The sequence below is a fragment of the Rousettus aegyptiacus genome, unplaced genomic scaffold (genome assembly GCF_014176215.1).
Source record: "Rousettus aegyptiacus isolate mRouAeg1 unplaced genomic scaffold, mRouAeg1.p scaffold_m13_p_2, whole genome shotgun sequence".
Taxonomy (NCBI): domain Eukaryota; kingdom Metazoa; phylum Chordata; class Mammalia; order Chiroptera; family Pteropodidae; genus Rousettus; species Rousettus aegyptiacus.
In genome coordinates this window covers 168,838,545-168,856,111 of record NW_023416295.1, presented here as the reverse complement: position 1 = coordinate 168,856,111, position 17,567 = coordinate 168,838,545, and the positions used below count along the sequence as shown (strand labels likewise).

At 52.0% G+C, this 17,567-nt stretch overlaps 1 protein-coding gene and 1 long non-coding RNA gene across 4 annotated transcripts in view; one reads left to right on the top strand and one right to left on the bottom strand.

The window, feature by feature from the left end:
- Positions 1 to 2,464: 2,464 nt before the first annotated feature.
- Positions 2,465 to 17,440, top strand: FOXRED2 (FAD dependent oxidoreductase domain containing 2). Its single transcript, XM_016161765.2, has 8 exons — positions 2,465 to 3,660; positions 5,296 to 5,547; positions 5,698 to 5,961; positions 6,941 to 7,107; positions 9,804 to 9,969; positions 11,292 to 11,533; positions 12,803 to 12,973; positions 15,626 to 17,440. The coding sequence occupies exons 1-8, from the start codon at positions 3,113 to 3,115 to the stop codon at positions 15,883 to 15,885; spliced, it is 2,070 nt and encodes a 689-aa protein (XP_016017251.2). The 5' UTR covers positions 2,465 to 3,112; the 3' UTR covers positions 15,886 to 17,440.
- The window catches only part of LOC107519265, a 24,232-nt gene continuing 13,751 nt past the window's right edge, over positions 7,087 to 17,567 (bottom strand). For all 3 annotated transcript variants that reach the window (XR_004955841.1, XR_004955842.1, XR_004955843.1), the window contains exons 2-4: positions 11,314 to 11,455; positions 10,020 to 10,126; positions 7,087 to 8,000 (exon numbers count right to left, since the gene is read on the bottom strand). This is a non-coding gene — a long non-coding RNA (uncharacterized LOC107519265). The remainder of the gene's footprint in view (positions 8,001 to 10,019; positions 10,127 to 11,313; positions 11,456 to 17,567) is intronic.

Below are 17,567 nucleotides of genomic sequence, written 5' to 3'. Positions count from 1 at the left end.
CAAAAACTAAGCAAAAATGTATTGGACTTTGTTAGAGTTGTTAGGAAGATAGAGCTTAAAACATACTTAGGGAGTTTCAGTGGGGGTTGAGTATTAAAAAGTACACATTCAAGTGGTGTGGAAGATGCCAAGGGCTTTCAGAATTGGACTGGCACTCACCAAGCTGCCTCTTGCAGACTATGGTGCAGTCCAGCGGGATTTACTGCAGCCGGTGAGCAGGTGGAAGTTTCACACTCAAAACATTTTGCATCAGCTTCCATACACTTCATTTCTTTGATCTGTCCCCTTAGAACCACCAAGTTGATTGCCGAAAACAGTCGTGACTCAAAAAACCTTGGATAGCATCCTACTGCCTACATTGAGGCTCAATTTAGTCTCAAAACCCTGCCACAACTTCTCAATTTCCCACTACTCAGTAAGACCAGTAGCTATTCTAGGTACTTAAGTTATTTGCCAGCCTCCATTCTCAATCATAACCACTAAGAAATAGACCTCCTTATCTTATCTTTGGTTAGGTATTTTGCCCAGCCTGTCCAGTTTCAATGGTCTTTCAACAAATGCTTACCGGGTGCCTCCTGTGTGGCCTCAAATATGGAGAAAGCACTATGGTCACCATAGTGAATAAGATCTCCCAAGTGGCATTCCTTAAAGGGTACTTTGGTCTAAGAGATCAGGGAAGACTAGAGAGGTCCCAGCCATTTTTAATGAAAAGCTCCAGCCATGCAAACTTGGGTGACCGAAGTTCTTTACACACTAGGCCTGGATGGCTGCCTTCCCATGAGAACCCTCAGCCCTGTCTCACTTGACTGCTTAATGTCCCTTGCAGCTTCCCGTACTTCACTCACAAATGCACTATCTTCTGCCCATGTAAATCTTGATAAAAGTTAAGATTTTTTTTTTAAATTGAGATTTTAACTGGACATAATCAGGGTCTATGAGAGGAACCAGGGTTTATGCGAGGAGTTCTCGCACTTCATCCTGAGAACCCTACAGGAAGGGCTCTGTAGTGGTAACAGCCCGTCCCCTTGACTTCCTCTTCTATAAATTACTCCTAAATTTTTGTATGGATTGGTGTGTACACAAGGCTCACCATACCTTCATATACTGGATTGGATCCTTTTTCCTACTTCTGATGACCCAATAACTACTTGATTCTGTTTCCAAGTCTATGTTATGCAGGATCCACATTCCACCTCTGGGAAGCCAGCTACAATCATTTAGTTCACTTGCAGGGCGGTTTGCAATCATCCTCCAGCCATTCGCCATGTTGCGTCTGCTTCAGCCACACCGTTACTGTGCATTAGCAGTGCATTTGCGTTTAAATGTCTGCATACTGGCCTGTCATAGGCCACTTTGTTTACAATATTACCAAGCTTATAAAACATGATTCATGAATGAAAAAACATTTTGAAAAGAATGCATAATTTAGAGTAAAAAAGGTTTTAATTTCAAGCTCAACTTTTAACTGTGATCACAAGTCGTCCCTAAACCTCCAATTAGTCAATGGCTACAGTCAATGGCAACATAATCATTACCTACCTCACCAATTGGTGGAAGATAAAGTCAGTCATGAATGTTTCTTGGTAAACAGTAGACTGAATCATTGTAATGTCCAGGTAAGAACTTCCAACAATTTTAATAAGATTTTATTTGAGCTAAAAAGAGGAAATGCCTTTAAATAAGATTTCAACAGCCTGAGAAAAATGCTTCTCAGAATGACAGTTTGTGGCATTTTAAGGAGGAAATGTACAGAAGATTACATGAAGGTGGGAGAAATCAAGGCGAGAACTGGATTACAGTTAAGATTATGTGCTCTCAATGGTTTCGCTTGAGGGGGTCTGAAAAGAGGCATATCAAAGATGTGTTAACCTAGATACACAGAACCTACGGACTGGGCTTGCTTTAAGGCAAAGATAAACCTTTTACTAAAGAAGTTACTACATGGTGGGCGTGACTACCCGCCACGGCCTGCCCAGTTAGGATTATATGATCAGATCACCGAGGTTACTTTCTGTAAAACCTCTTTTTTGTCCACAGTAGCAAACACTCGTTAATTGGTTTTTCTGTTCTAGCTTCTCTAACCTCATTTCCAGCCCCCAAAACCTGGGTAGCCAACTAGTATATGGCTACGTTAATGGTGGAATGTAAGAGCTGGGATTTTCTCCAGAAAAAAAAAAAATCATCCGCTCCCATGCCTCATAAGTGAAAAAGCACAGCTTTAAAACAAGAGCCCAGGCCCCTGCTGGATCGCTTCTCTAGTCCCTGCCACCCCGAGCTGAGTGCGCCAGGGGAACCTGCACGTGCGGCCCTCTTCCCTGCGGCCTAGAGACCACCGCCGCAGCAGACCGCCCCCGACGTGCCTCGCGCCGCTCACGTGACCCCGCCCCCTGCCATTGGCCGCGCTGGGAGGGGCGGGGCGGCCTCGGGGTGCCAGCGGGCTGTGCACACACATACCGGTCTCACTGCGCGCGCTGGCTACGGAGCGGCTGCGAGGTGCGAGCGCCTGGGTAGGGGGCGGGCAGGCGGGCCGGGGAGGCCGGAGCTGCGGGCGCGAGCCCCGCGCACGCTGAGGGAGCGGCTCCTAGGGAGTGCGCACCAGCAGGAGGGCAGCCTCGCGCCCGCGTGGCAGCAGGTGTACTAGGCATCTCTGTCGCGTGGCCAAAGAGACTGGCGCACCTGGAGGGGTCCTTTCAGGACACAACTCCTTCGGGCTGGAAGGGTCGTGGACAAAGAGATCTGCCCCTCGAAGGTCTAGCCTGAGGAGGGCACAGAAGGGGTGTTGGACTTCTCTTAAATAGGGAAAAATTGGGTTAACACCCACCCTCTTACTACCATGGCTAAAAGAAGAGGGCTGGCGCCCCTGGGAACCGAGGACTTGAAGGAGGTGGAGGGGTTGGGGATTCCTGGGAGGAGCTCCAGATCCGAGCTTAAACTTATGGAGTCGTAGCAAATGAGCTCAGAGGTCCTTGGGTTCTGGTCCTGGCTCCACCCCGAATCGTAGTGAGCGCTCAAGGCAAGCCTCTGCCTCTTTTCAGGGCCCTGTTCCTCACTCATTTTCCCGTGCCTTAGGCCATCTGTAGTCCAAGGCCTTACCCATCTGGTCTGCAGCAGGATGGGCCTCTCCCTCATGGCCCCACTGTGGGGCTCCCCAAGGCTGCTTCTAACCATCGCCCTGTACGCGGCTCTCACCCTGCACCCGGCTAAGGCCTCAGCACCCCTATACCAGGACTACTGCGTCCTGGGCGCCGGGCCCGCGGGCCTGCAGATGGCCTACTTCCTGCAGCGGGCCGGGAGGGACTACGTGGTGTTCGAACGCACCCCGGGGCCAGGCAGCTTCTTCACCCGCTACCCGCGGCACCGCAAGCTCATTAGCATCAACAAGCGGTACACAGGCAGGGCCAACTCTGAATTCAACCTCCGCCACGACTGGAACTCTCTGCTCAGCCACGACCCCCGGCTGCTCTTCAGACACTATTCCCAAGCCTACTTCCCTGATGCCAGCGAAATGGTGCGCTACCTGGGCGACTTTGCAGACAGGCTGGGGCTCCACGTGCTGTACAACACAACCATTGCCCATGTCACCCTGGACAAGGATGCACGGGCCTGGAATGGCCATTACTTCATCTTGACCGACCAGAAGGGTCAGGCATACCAGTGCAGGTAAGGAACCCGGTCCCAGGGCTCACCTGCTGAGCTGGAGCCTCTCCAGGAGGAACCCCTTAGTTGGCCTCTTGGTGTGGGAGGATGGGAGAAATCTGCCACCTGTTCTGCTCCCGCTGAAATCCGTGCTCAGCCATCATTTCCCACGTGTCCTAAATTGTGATCAAATATATTTGGAAAACACTAGCCAAGTCTTTCCCCCGGGATTTGTCAGTCTTTAATATCTTCATATTCACCGTGACACTTCAACAATGGACGTTCAGCACTGTCTAAGATTATGTATCCTCATAATGTTCTACCCTGTTTGTGGAACATCTGGAACTAGTGTTCCCCAAATACATCCTGGGAAGTGCCGGAGCAAGTGTTAGAGTGGCTGGCGCGGGAGGACCCATAGGCGGTGCTACCAGCATTCGGTTTTAGCTTGTGAGAAAGTTTAATGTCATGTAAATGACTCAAATTCAGAGGCGGTCTCTCCACTGCACTTGTTTCATCTCCACCAGGACCCTGTGCGGGTGGGGGGTTCATTCACTGATCCCTATTTTACAGATGAACTGGAGCTCAGAGAAGTTGAGTGACCGATGCTGCGGCACACAGCTTTGAAGCAGTGCAGCCGCAATTCGAGCTCATATCCTCATGACCCCAAAGCTCATGTTCTTTGCACTGCACCAGACTGCCTCTCACTTCCTGACCATTAGCCTAGCGCCTGGCTCCCGGCAGTGCTCAGTCAGAGTTCATCTCCTCATGTCTTTTGCCAGAGCCCCAGCCGTGCTCCTTGCTTGTTACAGCCCAGGGCAGGAAGGGTTGGGCCACTTCGGACCCTTGCATTTTAGACAGTGTGCTGCTGCATAGAGAAGCCAGATGTGAGCGGAGTGGACTAGGGTCAGAAAATGCAGAACAGTAGGGGCTGCGCATGCGCCTTCTGCAGGCCATCCAGTTCAATTTTTGAAACCACTCTGTGATCAAACCATTTTAATGCAGGCTGGCGGGATCCAGCTTCCCGGGGGGGCTGCCCACCACAGGACCGCAGTCCCCACCAATATCGAGAGCAGGAATCGGGCTGATCTGTGCTCAGAGTCCGGCTCTGCTGTCTTAGGCACTTTGGAGGCTGTGGGCCCCCACAGGGCGCGTGTCTCCTCACCTGTGAAGCGTGACAGGTAACACCCATCAGGGCTGCTGCGAGCAGGAAGACGATGCGTGAAACACTAGTGCAGGGCCTGGCAGAGGGTTACTGCCCAGCGGATGCCTGCATCTGCCAGGCACGTCAGGAAGAAGGGGACATCAGAGCTCATTCTCTGTCACTGAGAGTGATATCTGGTCAATTGCTGTGTTCAAATGGGGTGAATTACTTGATTTCTCGTGGTGCCAGCTTCTCCTGTCGGAGAGTCATTAATTCTAGTATCTGCTATAATTCCAGGGAGGAGTAAGGGAAACGGTCCACTGGAGTGAGCTCAGTGAGGGGTGAAGTCTCAGATACACTGTGGGAGGTCAGTAAACGGATGGGTGAATGTCTTCTCTTTTAGGAGCCAGCAGTCTGGGTGAGGCGGGCGAGCCAGGTGGCAGGTGCAAAGAGCGATTCTTCCTTAGTGTCTTAGAGCTACGAGACTAAGCCATCCTCCCTCTGCCCCCCACCTGTAGCGTCCTTCTTGTCGCCACCGGTTTGTCAGTCCCCAACCTGGTTGACTTCCCCGGCTCTGAATACGTGGAAGGTTACGAGTCCGTGTCCGTGGACCCCAAGGACTTTGAGGGTCAGAATGTGTTGATCCTGGGCCGTGGGAACTCGGCTTTCGAGACAGCGGAGAACATCTTGGGTGTCACCAACTTCATCCACATGCTGAGCCGCTCCCGGGTCCGGCTGTCCTGGGCCACCCACTACGTAGGCGACCTCAGGTATGCCACGCAGCTGCTGCTCGTGTATTCTGTACTCTGACCCCTCTAAGCTGTCCCTGACCTCAGCTGGACTGACCACCCCTTCCTCCGAGTCTCCTTGTACCCTCTATAGACTCCTTTCTCTTTCCTGGCATGTCCCCTCGCCCCCAGGGCCATCAACAATGGCCTGCTGGACACCTACCAGCTGAAGTCGCTGGATGGCTTGCTGGAGTCCGACCTGACAGATCTGGCCATCGTGAAGGACCGCGAGGGCAAGTTCCACATCACCCTGAAGTTCTACTTGGAGGAGGGCAACCAGAGCGCCGATGCCATCGCCCTCCCCCAGGACGACAACGACAATTTTGCCATGCGTGTGGCCTACGACCGAGTCATCCGCTGCCTGGGCTGGAACTTCGACTTCTCCATTTTCAACAAGTGAGTCCTCTTGGGGGAGGGGGTAGGACGTTGTAGCAAATCCCTCTACTGCCTCCCCTGGGAGCAGCATCCCCGTCCAGCAGGGCCAGCGACAGGGTTTTCAGGATGCCACCCTCAGCGCGGATGAGGATGCTGCCTCGTTTCCCGCCCAGGCACAAGCTCTCTGTCCACTGGGCTGCCAGGTGGCCCTCAGACCCTCCCTTCTGGAGCAGCCGCAGCAGCGGGTCTTCACCTGCATTGGGTCTTCATCTGCGTTGTGATTCTCCACCCGGGAGATGGGGAAACAAGCTCAGAACAAACCGGGAGGTGAATCTGCTGAAAGGCAGTGCGGTGGCCAAGAGCACAGGCTGTGGGGTCGACCCGAGATTCTTACCGAACCTATGGGCCCTGGGAAAGTTATTTAACCACGCTGGGCTCCAGTTTCTTGTCACTAAAATGGGGACCATTGTTTCTTTCTCATAGGGCTGTTGTGAGGATGACTATAAGAAAGCACTTGGCGTATATCATATGCTCAGTAAAATGTTAGCTGCTAAAATTATTTATAATTGTACTTTGAAGAACTGCTCTGTGGAGCCTCATCTTTATACATTGCTGCCCTAGTACCTTGGCAAGGCCCAGTATCAGAGAATCCAACCAGTGCCTCACTTTCCTCTGGCCAAGGTATAGGCAGACTAGGAGAGACCTGGAGGGGCTGAGCCAGGCCCTCCTGTCCCAATCATCAGGTCACACAAGGCCCCGTCTTAGCCCAGAGCCCAGCCTTGAGTCAGGCTTGAATCCTGGCCCCGTCTCTGATCCACCACGTCTTTACCCTGAGCCTCAGTGACTCCACCTGTTAAATGGAAATGATTATAGCCGCCTCCAGCAGTTGTGATGTGGTTCAAATGCAATAAGGAATAAAAATCACAGCCTCAGTGCCAGACCTGTAATTAGTGCTTCAGGCACAGCAGCAATTTTTTCTAACAACCCTCTCTACTCCCAGGTCCCTCAGACTCTCTTCAGGGGGTGAGTTCCGCAAGAAGTATCCACTGGTCAGACCTAGCTACGAGTCCAAAGGAAGCCGGGGTCTTTTTGTCCTGGGGACCGCCAGCCACTCTGTGGACTACCGGAAGTCAGCCGGGGGCTTCATCCATGGATTCAGATATACAGGTGAGCCCAGACAGAACCATCCTCCGGCTCTGTAAAAACGTGCCTGATTCCCAGCAGCCTTAAAGGGATTGCTCATCAGATGCCAACTGTCATAAATTCCCTGTCTGGGGCAGATGGCAACAGGTTTTTGTGGTCTGAAGATATGTCTAGAAAAGCATCAGATAAGCTATAAAAGTACATACACCTGTACAGCTGAAACTGATTGGATTTCATTAACCAAAGTCACGATAGATAGATAGATAGATAGATAGATAGATAGATAGATAGATAGATAGATAGCTTTTTAAAAAAGAAAGGGGCGGCATGTTACATGCCTGTGCCCTGTGCAGGAGAGGTGCCTGCCACATGTTAGTGAGAACACGGAGCTTGAGGAATGCTAACCTGGGCTCCTGGCCAGCAGGGTGCCCTCACAGGTGAGGCTTCCTAACCTCTCTAAGCCTCTGTGGGACACCCTGACGTCAAAGATATGAGCAAGGGGCACTCCCCCACCCCTAAGGGGCTGTCGTAAGGACTCAATCAGGCTGTCCCCGCAGACCATGCAGCCATGAAGCATCACACACACAGACTTTTTAGGTACCAATAAATTTCAAGAGAAATTGCAATTGGATTATATTAGTTCTTTACCAGAAGTGTAGGTACTGAAGGTATGAATTTTCCACACTCTGGGTAGGCTGTTGGAAGGGTGCTCTATTGTATGGCGGGTGTTACCTGAGCCGGTTACTTTTGCCGTAAATACTGTAAGGGTCCCGCATCCTGACGTCTCTGTATTCAGTTCGATGCCTCGCACTGCCTCCAGGCTCGTTTTTGCATTTCGCTCCCCTTCCAGTTGGGCAGGGAAAGACGATCATGTTTTGCTGTTGATTTCCAGACGATATGTTTTATACCCCCGTGTGCTATCAGAGAAGGAGACCAGGCAGAGCGTTAGCCGTCTGTAAAGCAGAATATTTGCAAATTGCACACACAGAATGAGTGTGTCTCTTCAGCTGCGCCGTCATCGTCCCCATGCACGTCACTGTCCCTGCGCCCGCTTGCCTGGCACACACTGTCCCATCTCTCCTGCTTCCTTCTGTCCCCTGCTCCTTCCCCACTTCACATACTTAATCCTGGTAGCAGCCCCATGAGACGGATTCTGTTATTTCAACTCCATTTCACAGATAAGGAAATTAGGACACAGGGAAGTTAAGTGATTTGCCCAAAGTCACCCAGCCAGTGGATGGCACAGGTGGAATTTGAATCCACGCTTTGCCTGACTGTAACGCTCATAGTTAACCACTAAGCTTCAGGCAGATGGGAAACAGTCCTGGGTGTATAGGCCACCGATGGCTGTGGTCACCACTACTACTAGCTGAGGACCCTACCTGAGAGAGGGGCAGCGTGGCAGGACCCAGTACATCCTGCCCGGACCCTGCTCATCATTCAGCTGAGAAACAAGTCTTGGGAGACAAGCAGAAAACAGGCTGAGTAAAACAACAGAAGATGAAAGGTGGGCGGCACAGACTAACCACGCGGAAGGTAGGACATGCTGGAAGCCCTGCCCACCCCCCTCCTGTGTCTCTCCAGTCCATCCCCGCCCACTCTCCTGACTCAGAGACTCTTCATCTCTTCTGACTGGTCTTCCTGCCACTGGTCTTTATGGCTTCCCATTCAGCCATCACACCCACCAAAACAACCTTTCTTTAAAAAAAAAAAATCATACCCTGCTTCTGCTCACAGATCTTGAGTGGCTCGCCATGTCGCTGGCGGAGTTGCAGCTCCCGGGCACAGCCTTCAGAGCCTTGCACAGGCCAACACCTGTCCAGCCTGACCCCTGTCCTGCTTTTCCAACTGTGCCAGGCTCTCTCAAGATTTCATTTCTTCATATATGTGCTCTTTTGGTCAGGGCGCTGTCCCCAGACTTCTCTAGCTGTGTAATTCTTCAACCCTTTGCAAAACTCAGCCTAACCATTGTTCCCTCCAGAAAGCCAGATGTTGCATGAGGCTGCACATCTTCCTGTGACTGTGGGCCAGCTGCGTCCCCTGTCATGTGGATTGTCCGTGTCTCGGCCTCTATTGGATTTGGGTGTTGTGTTGATTCATCTTGGAAGAGCAGGCACCTGTGTACAGTGCCCCAGTTTCACACCCGTGTGCAGCAACCCCGGGTATACAGAAAAACATCTCCCCGTGTTAGACAGCTGTTGCTTTTCTATCCTTAATGTACGTATACAAAGCATCTCAAAATAGAACTTAGTTGACAGATTGGATTTAAGCTGTGAAGGAGAGGGAGCAAAGGTTTGCAAGTCTCTGATAGAAATAGGGACTTTGAGGACCGGGAGCTCCCAGAAAAGGCCCTGAGTCTGGTTTGGACATATCACATGTGGGGTGATAGCAGTGGGACTTCCGTATGCAGACGGGCTAAAGCAGGGTGCGCACACGCTGGCCTGGGGACCAAATCCAGCCACGCCCCTTCCTTTAGCTCTCTTCTGTGGCTGCTTTCACACCAGAGGCAGAATCGAGTAATGCAACAGACTCTGCAAAGCCGCAAATGCTTCCCATCGGGCCCTTTGCAGAAACCCTTTGCCGACCCCGCTCTAAAGGCATCTTCTTGGTGCCATGCATACAGTTCAAAAATGTTAATGGGGACCTTATGTCCCTCCTGATGGCAGAAGATAAATTCTTAAGCGCAGCCAGGATGCCATTCCTCCCTCTGGCCATTTCAGTGCGTGCTGTTCACCGGCTACTGGAGCATCGCCACCACGGCGTCGCCTGGCCCTCCACAGAACACCCCATCACACAGCTGACCAGCTCCATCCTCCGGCGCGTGAATGAGGCTTCTGGGCTCTACCAGATGTTCAGTGTGCTGGCCGATGTCGTCCTAGTGAAGGAGTGAGTCCCCCCGCCCCCCACCCCGCCGCTCTCCCTTCGGCCGTCCTCACCTGTCATAGCTCTTCCCTTCGTATTCCAAGCGTGGAACAGCCAGCCCGGCGGTTCCTTCCCAAGATGAAGCCCGAGGAGGGATAGGAGTGGGGCGTGGGGATTTATTCTGGGGAAAAATCGGTGAAATTAAGGCCACAAACCCTGCAGACAGACAGACGTGTGTGTGAATCTTGGTTATGCCTCTTTCCACCCGTGTGACCTTGGGCGAGTTAGTTAGCCTCTCTGAGCCTTTCTAGCATCTGCGAAATGGGGATGATAGCCCCTGCCCTGCAGGGCCGAAGGAAGGAGGGACAGCAGTGCGTAGAAGGCATTCGGCACCAAGCAGGCGAGCGGTAAAGTGCAACATGACTGCACCGTCAGTCTGATTTAAGAATTCCCTAGGGCCAGGACCAAGCTGACCCCTATCAGTCACGCGATAAGGGAACAGTGTGGGAGGGCTGGAGTGGACAGGCCTGGAAGGACAGGCGGCAGGCGAGGAGCAGAGGAAGAACCCTCAGGGAGCAGCCCGGTCCCAAGCACATGAAGTTCAGGGACTCGCAGGACATTCGGCGGGAAATCCCCTGTCGTCCTTGATGCCCGTCACACCCCTCGCCACATTCTAACTGCGTCAGTCCCGTCAGCTCTACCTTCGAACTATGTCTGGAACCTGACCGCCTCTCGCCAGCTCCACCACTGCCATCTTGATCCAGACGGCCAGCACCTCTGACCCATACTGGTATAGCAGTGGTCGGCTCTCAAGTCGGTGGCCGGGGTGACCCTTTTAACACATAAGTCACCTGAAGTCCTCTCTGCTCAATACCGTCCAGGGGCCAGTGGCTTCCCTTCAGTCTGGATGAAACCAGAAGTTCCCATCATGGCACGGCACACACAAGCCCTCCTCGACCTGCCCGCACGGACCTCCTCAACCCTCTCTCCTGCCCCTCCCCCTCAGCTCCACTCAGCCAGCCTGACCTCCTTCCTGTCCCTTGAACACACCAGGGCATCCACCCTATCCCAGGCCTTTCCCGTTACTCTTTCCTCAGCCTGGATCACCCTGTCCCCCGATAGCCGCTGCAGGTCACTCAGTTTTCCAGAATCCACCCAGGTGTAAGTCAGGGCTCGGCTGTTAGGTAATAGGAAAGCGAGATGTGCGGGGCTGATCAGAGTCTGCACGCTGTTTGGTTGGCGCTTCTTGGAGGGGGAGAGAGACACACACCCCCACCCGGCACACACGGGCCTCTCGCCTCTGCCGGCACCGAGGCTCTTCCCACCCACTTTGCTGCTGTCCCCAGGAACGCGGCCGCATTCGAGTACCTGGAGGAGTTCCCCATGCAGATGCTGGCCCAGCTGGAGGCGATCACGGGGAGGAAGGCCAGGCACGGGCTCTTCGTCATCAACATGGAGTACGGCAGGAATTTCTCCGGGCCCGGCAAGGACGTCTTCTTCTACGATCGGTCTGTGGGGCACACGGAGGATGCCTGGCAGTCTAACTTCCTCCACCCTGTCATCTACTACTACCGGCACCTCCCCACCGGTGAGCTGGTCCCTGCCTGCCCCCGAGCGTGAGCTTTCTTGAGCTAGGTACCTCTCAGACTTCACTGGGTATCAGGTTGTCACCTGATTAAGCCCTCCCACAACCCTCTCAGCTGACAGAGGGGGACAACTGGGTACTCTGCCCAGAGACCAAATGGGGAAGAAGGTCCAAGCATGGTAAGTGATGTCTCAGATTCTGACCGGTACCATGACCTGGGCAGGCCACACATGGAGTGTCATGCCCCAGGGACCACATAGTAAGAGGAACACCATCTTGCTGTGTGTCCACAAAGGAGGCTGGCCATGGAGTGGGGAGGGGGGACTGGGAGAGTGGCTGTTAGAAGGAGCAGGGAAAGGAACCGGAACTGGTTAATGCAGGACAGAGAACTGGTTAACTGTTTAACTGTAGTAACAGTACGGAAAAGCTGCGCAGTATTCCCACGTCTGTCCTTGCCTTGCTGTGTAACCTGGGACTGCATTTAACCTCTCCAAGCCTCAGCATCTTCATCTGTAAAGTGGGGCTAACAGACCCTCCTCGCAGAATTGTATGAGGGTAAATGAGATAATATATACAGAATGCCAGCATGGTACCTGGCACAGAGGAGCTACCAAGAGATGAACCGCCCGAGGAACATAACTCCTGCTTCAGAACTTGAAAGACTGTCACTTGGAAGAGGATGATCTAAAAATAGAATGATCTAAGAAGGGGCAGAGGTAGGATCAACAGAAGTGACAGGACACAGGTTTATATTCAACATAAAGAGCAACCGAGGGGCAAAGCCATCCGCCAGTGGGTTTCCCAGCCCAGGGATGCTGGGGTCGTGACCTGAGGCCGTCCATCTGGCAGGGACACCACGAAGGGAGTCCACACCAGGTGGGAAGTGGGCTAGATGAGCTCCAAGACCCCTTTGGATGCAGGGCCCAGGTCCCCTCATGAAAAGACCAGTTGTGAAGCAGCCACGACAGACCCCGGTCCATGTGAGTCTTAGAAACACACCAAGTTCAAGTGATTACTCTTAGTTCTGCCCCCTGATACCACAAGGGACAAGTCTCGTCTTGTCCTGCTTTCTCATGCTAACCTGCCAAATATTTGGAGATGGCTGTTGACCAAGCTGACCACAACCAGCACGGAGGTGTATTAGGAGGCCAAGCGGGCGGGGGGGAGGGGGGAAGGGGAGGAGGTACTGGGGATGCGTGGGAACCACGCCATCCACTCCGGGATAGGAAGCCTGGCCTCTGGGCTCTGACGCGGCCCCCCTCTCCCCCACAGAGCAGGAGGTCAGGTTCCGCCCCGCTGACTGGCCCCTGCCTCGGCCCACGGCCATCCACCACATCGTGGAAGACTTCTTGACAGACTGGACCGCCCCACTGGGCCACATTCTACCTCTGCGGCGCTTCCTGGAGAACTGTTTGGACACTGATTTGCGAAGCTTCTATGCAGGTAACTTAAATTCTCAGAGGGACAAAGGGACTGAGCTAGAGGTTGAAAGGGGACCAGATAGAACCATGCCCTGTGGAGTTTAGAGCACTGGCAAGAAAATAAGGCAACTTCCCAGAGGCCGAACACTAAGAAAAGCATGAACCCAAGCTGGTCGTGGCTACCTGCTGGTCACCAGTAGCCTAGAGCCTGGGTAACTCAGGAGCTTTTGCGGATGAGAAGGGGAGGCTGGAGCAGGGTGAGAGGTCTGTTTAGACACCCTCCAAGGAGCTTGGATCTCAGCGCATAAACTAGGAGGCAAAAAAACACTCCCCAGAGGGAGACGGTGGAGACGCGTGCTTGTCGGCTCTGGGTAGGCGGGCGGGAAATCTCCCCTGAGAATTTCCAACCACTAGGCCTCGGTCATGGGATTTTGGGGCCAAACTTCATACCAGCATTGTGACGCAGAAATGACAGAAGTAAATCCAATATTCTGTGAAGAAACACGCTTTAAAACTAGGCCACAAAAACATTCCCACAAATAAAATTACAAGGATCATGAATTCCCAAGCAAAAATCACTTAACACATAAGGACTCAAAGCACCATGAGGGATTGTCAGCAGAAACAGCAAACTGTAGGACCAAACCAAAAAGACTGTGGGAAGTAGAATGGTCAGATAGGAGATACAAAGTCTGTCTAAATTATGTAAAGAAATAAAAAAAGATTATAGAAAATACAGTTGACTGGATAGTTTTGAGAAAGATCCACATAAAACTTCTGGAAATGAAAAACTAAATTTGTAATTAGAAACTCAACATAAAGATACAGACAGAGATAGAGAACTGGTGAACTGAACGATAGCTCAAACAGCTGGACCCAAAGAGGGACCCGGGGAGAGAAGTCTAATGATCCAGAGAGAACAGACTGAAACAAGTCAAATTTTTGCCTGCTTTATTTAACCCCCGAATGCCCAGGACATCCACTGTTCTGTTCAACAAACATCTGTTGAACACCAGTTGTGTTACCAAGTACTATTCATATCAGATCAGGTTAGAGAAATAGTACCCTGGCCTACAGATCAGAGAGGAAGTGTCCTCATTTCATCCTCAGGTGACATCCTCAGTCCACTTTGAAAAAAAAAAAATGTATATATTAAGGGAGATGGCTTAAAACAATAGTTTAAACTAATAGTCTAAATATATGTAGACACCTAGAGGTAATTCATAGAGCAGAGACCTAGCATTCTGCAGACTATCAACCTTGCCCATGCACTTACACATGAACTTACAGGTTATAGCTCTAGAGACCTGAACCTAAAATCCCATCCTGTTTCTCGAGGTTTCAGGAGTATGCAAGGATGCCAGTGCCTCTTAGGGAGTATATATATATTCCTACCCTGAATTATGGCTCCTACCAAAGCATTGTCACAGGCCCTATAGCCTCCTAACTACCGTTCAACAGTACAAGCCACTAGGTGTCACTCCCTTGAGCTTGGAAAAGGACCAGTTGGCAGAAGGTGGGCTTTCCCTCTGCCCCGTTAGCTGATGCGCAGCTGCTAGCTCTGGCCCCAGATTCTGCTGAGCTTCTCTGCCCCGTGGCCCCTCCAGAAGGGGCGATGTACGCCATCAGAAGGTGATACTTGACAGCTACCCTGCGGCCTTCTACCAGCCTACCCCACATCTGCCGGCTCGCTTGCTCAGAGAGGATTGTCACGGCCTGTTCTTCCAAGGGCCCTCTGCGCTATAAGTCAGAAATAAAGTAGGAAATGTTTGTGTAGCACTTTACAGACTGTTCACCTATGTAAGTTCACAGCATGCTTTGCAATGTACCCATTTATTTTTTTTCCGAGATAAAAGATTCATGCTGTTTTTCTGACACTCTGTCTTCCCATCCTGTCCTTATATCCCTCAGAAGACTGAGCCCATATCTGTTTCATCTTTTCCTTTTTTTTTTTTTTTAATCACAGTTACATAATACTTGGCTAAAAAGCTTTTTTTCCCCACTTTCATTCTCATTCCCCAGAAGGAACTACTTCTAGCTCTTCTGGTTGTTTCTTCATATTTCTAAATAATAAGTGTCACACGATTTCCTGATTGGTCAGATTTGACCTACGCACCAACTGTGCTGTGGCACAGATGAGGATAAATCCCAGACGCGGACTGACCAGTTTTGTCTTTATAATCCCCACAGTGCTGAGCACAGGGCCCACACACAGCGTTTGCAACTTCAGTATTATTGAGGGAATAAGTCTTTACAGGCAGCTCTCAGCTCACAACGGGACTGACCACCAAGTTCTTGGCCCACCTGGGCCAGCTTCCCAGAGGGCTGAGGGTCCATTCCCGAGCAGCGGAGCCCCTACCCCAGCCTGGCTCCATGCAGAGCATGCGTCTGCGCCCAGCCTCTGGGAGCTGAGTCATTTCTGTGGTTTCCTTTCATTTCTGAGCCTTGTTCCTCCCAAAAGTCAGGGCAGCCTATTCTTGGAACATCGGGTGGAGGGTAGGGAGCCAGGTTCCATGGCACTCAGGTCAGACATGAGGTACCCAGAAAAGTCCGCTCCAAGGCTCGGGGATGAAGGGGAGTGGGCAAGGACCCCAGAGCACCAGGAGCTCCTCCTCCTGCACATCTCCCCACACCTCTAAGCCCAACTCATTCATCTCCTTTTGCTTTTGTGTAGAGTCCTGTTTCCTGTTCGCCCTAACACGCCAGAAGCTGCCACCCTTTTGCCAGCTGGGGTATCTGAGAACGCAGGGGCTGGTGGGAACCGAGAGCCTCCGGCAGCACAGAGTGGAGCGTGGGCTCCTGCAGGACTACGCCACTGCGGGCAAGCACAGGGAGGACAGTGGCCGGTGGCCTGACTCCCATGGGCCAGGAGGTCACCCCCAGGATCCAGGGCCTCTGGTCCAGCCCCTCAACAGCAATAAGGAAGAGCTGTGACAGCCAGGCCTCTCCCACCCGGGCCCACGTCAGCCCTCTTCCCCATAGCCCCACGCACCCCGATGTGAAACCACTGAAGACCACTGAGGTCATTGCAGTGACTGCACCAAAGCCACACAGAGGGCATGTAAGGGCTGAGGGCGGTCACACTGTGGTCTCCTCCCCTCCTGTTCAGTCTGTAGGTGGCCAGGAGGCGAGGTCCAGAGAAAGGCAGCTTCTGCCAGGTGAGAGCTAACTTCCACAGCCCGGCTTGCTCACAAGTGAACTGTCACCAAGCACCAGGCCGGCCTCAGTTCTGTCCCCATCAAGTGCCCTGGGGTTCCTTCTCTTTCTGGTCTACTCTTCAGAGGGGCCCAGATTCCACCTGTCCATGGAGCATTTCACAGGTAAAACCCATCCTCATCTTCATAAGGGTTTGTGTCAGGCTCTTTAAAACAAGCTCTAATATCCTCGATCATATAGAGCGGGTAGGGCTATCACCTGCAATGAAGACACCAGCTCAGAGAGGTTAGATGACTCCCAAGGTCCCAACCAGAAGTACCTGCTTGGTCCACGCTGCCTCTGGTTTCAGAAGGGGGGCTCGGGGGCTGGCTAAACCTCACAGGCCCAGAGGCTGTCATCTGGCAGATAGTCATCTTATCTAAGCAGGTTTCGGCCCTGAGCAGGGACTCCCCAGACTGAACTCCCTGATTTATCTTCAGTCTCTGCTCTTCTTTCATCCTGCCCTCTGGCGTCTTGGACAACACCTGGCCTCTGGCCTGGCCCATCATGTTTTGTAAAACTGTCACCATGCTGTCTTGCAGTGGGGATTCTTTCGGAGGTGATTCAGCCCGCTGTCTGAACAGAGCCCAGCTCAGCTTGTGCAGAGACCTTTTATAAATGCATTTGTATGATAAGGATGATGAATTCAGGTTCAGTTCCCTTTGCTGTTCTGGCTCTTCAGTGTCCTTCCTCGCCAGGAACCTGCTCCCTGCTTTTCCCTCTAGTCATGCATTTTAGTGCTATTATGAGTGAGCCGTGGGAAAGCATTTGTACATAAAGTAATCATGGTGATTTGCCAAGGCCCGGGATCGTAACTGATTGCTTTCTCACTGGTTCTTACTAGCCCTTCAGGTAGCCACCCAGAACTCAAGGGATGTGGACTTTCTGGCTCCACGGCCTTTTTCCAGAAACACTCTCTGTGCTAGGTCCGAATTCCCTTGTTCCACCTGCCCCTATGCAGCTGCCTCCCTTCCAGTCATTTGCAGAGTTAGAACAATGAAACCCCCGCCGCCTTAGCCTGTGGGCGGGCGGTGTTTACCCCAGGACAATACTTGGCATAGTTTGCACACCTCCCTAATCCCCGGGTGTTGGGTTCACTGTAACTCATAAAGATTACAGGTAAACCAAAATCGGGTCTGTCGGCCCTCCCCTCCTTTCCCAAAACCATTTTTTAAATAAATCTTTTAATTAGGACTGTACGCATGATATCAAATCCTGTTGCAAACATCCTGCCTACCCAGTTACTAAAGGTTGGCTGAGCCGCTCGTTTCAATAAACATTTGAGGTACGATAACACGTAGTTTACTGATGCCTGAATGTGACATCTGCTGGTTTTCGCATCGTCTGCCACATTGTTAATTCCATCAAAATATCAGCCAGCCTTATTTGTGTTTAATAAGACATGGTTCCATTCTAGCTCA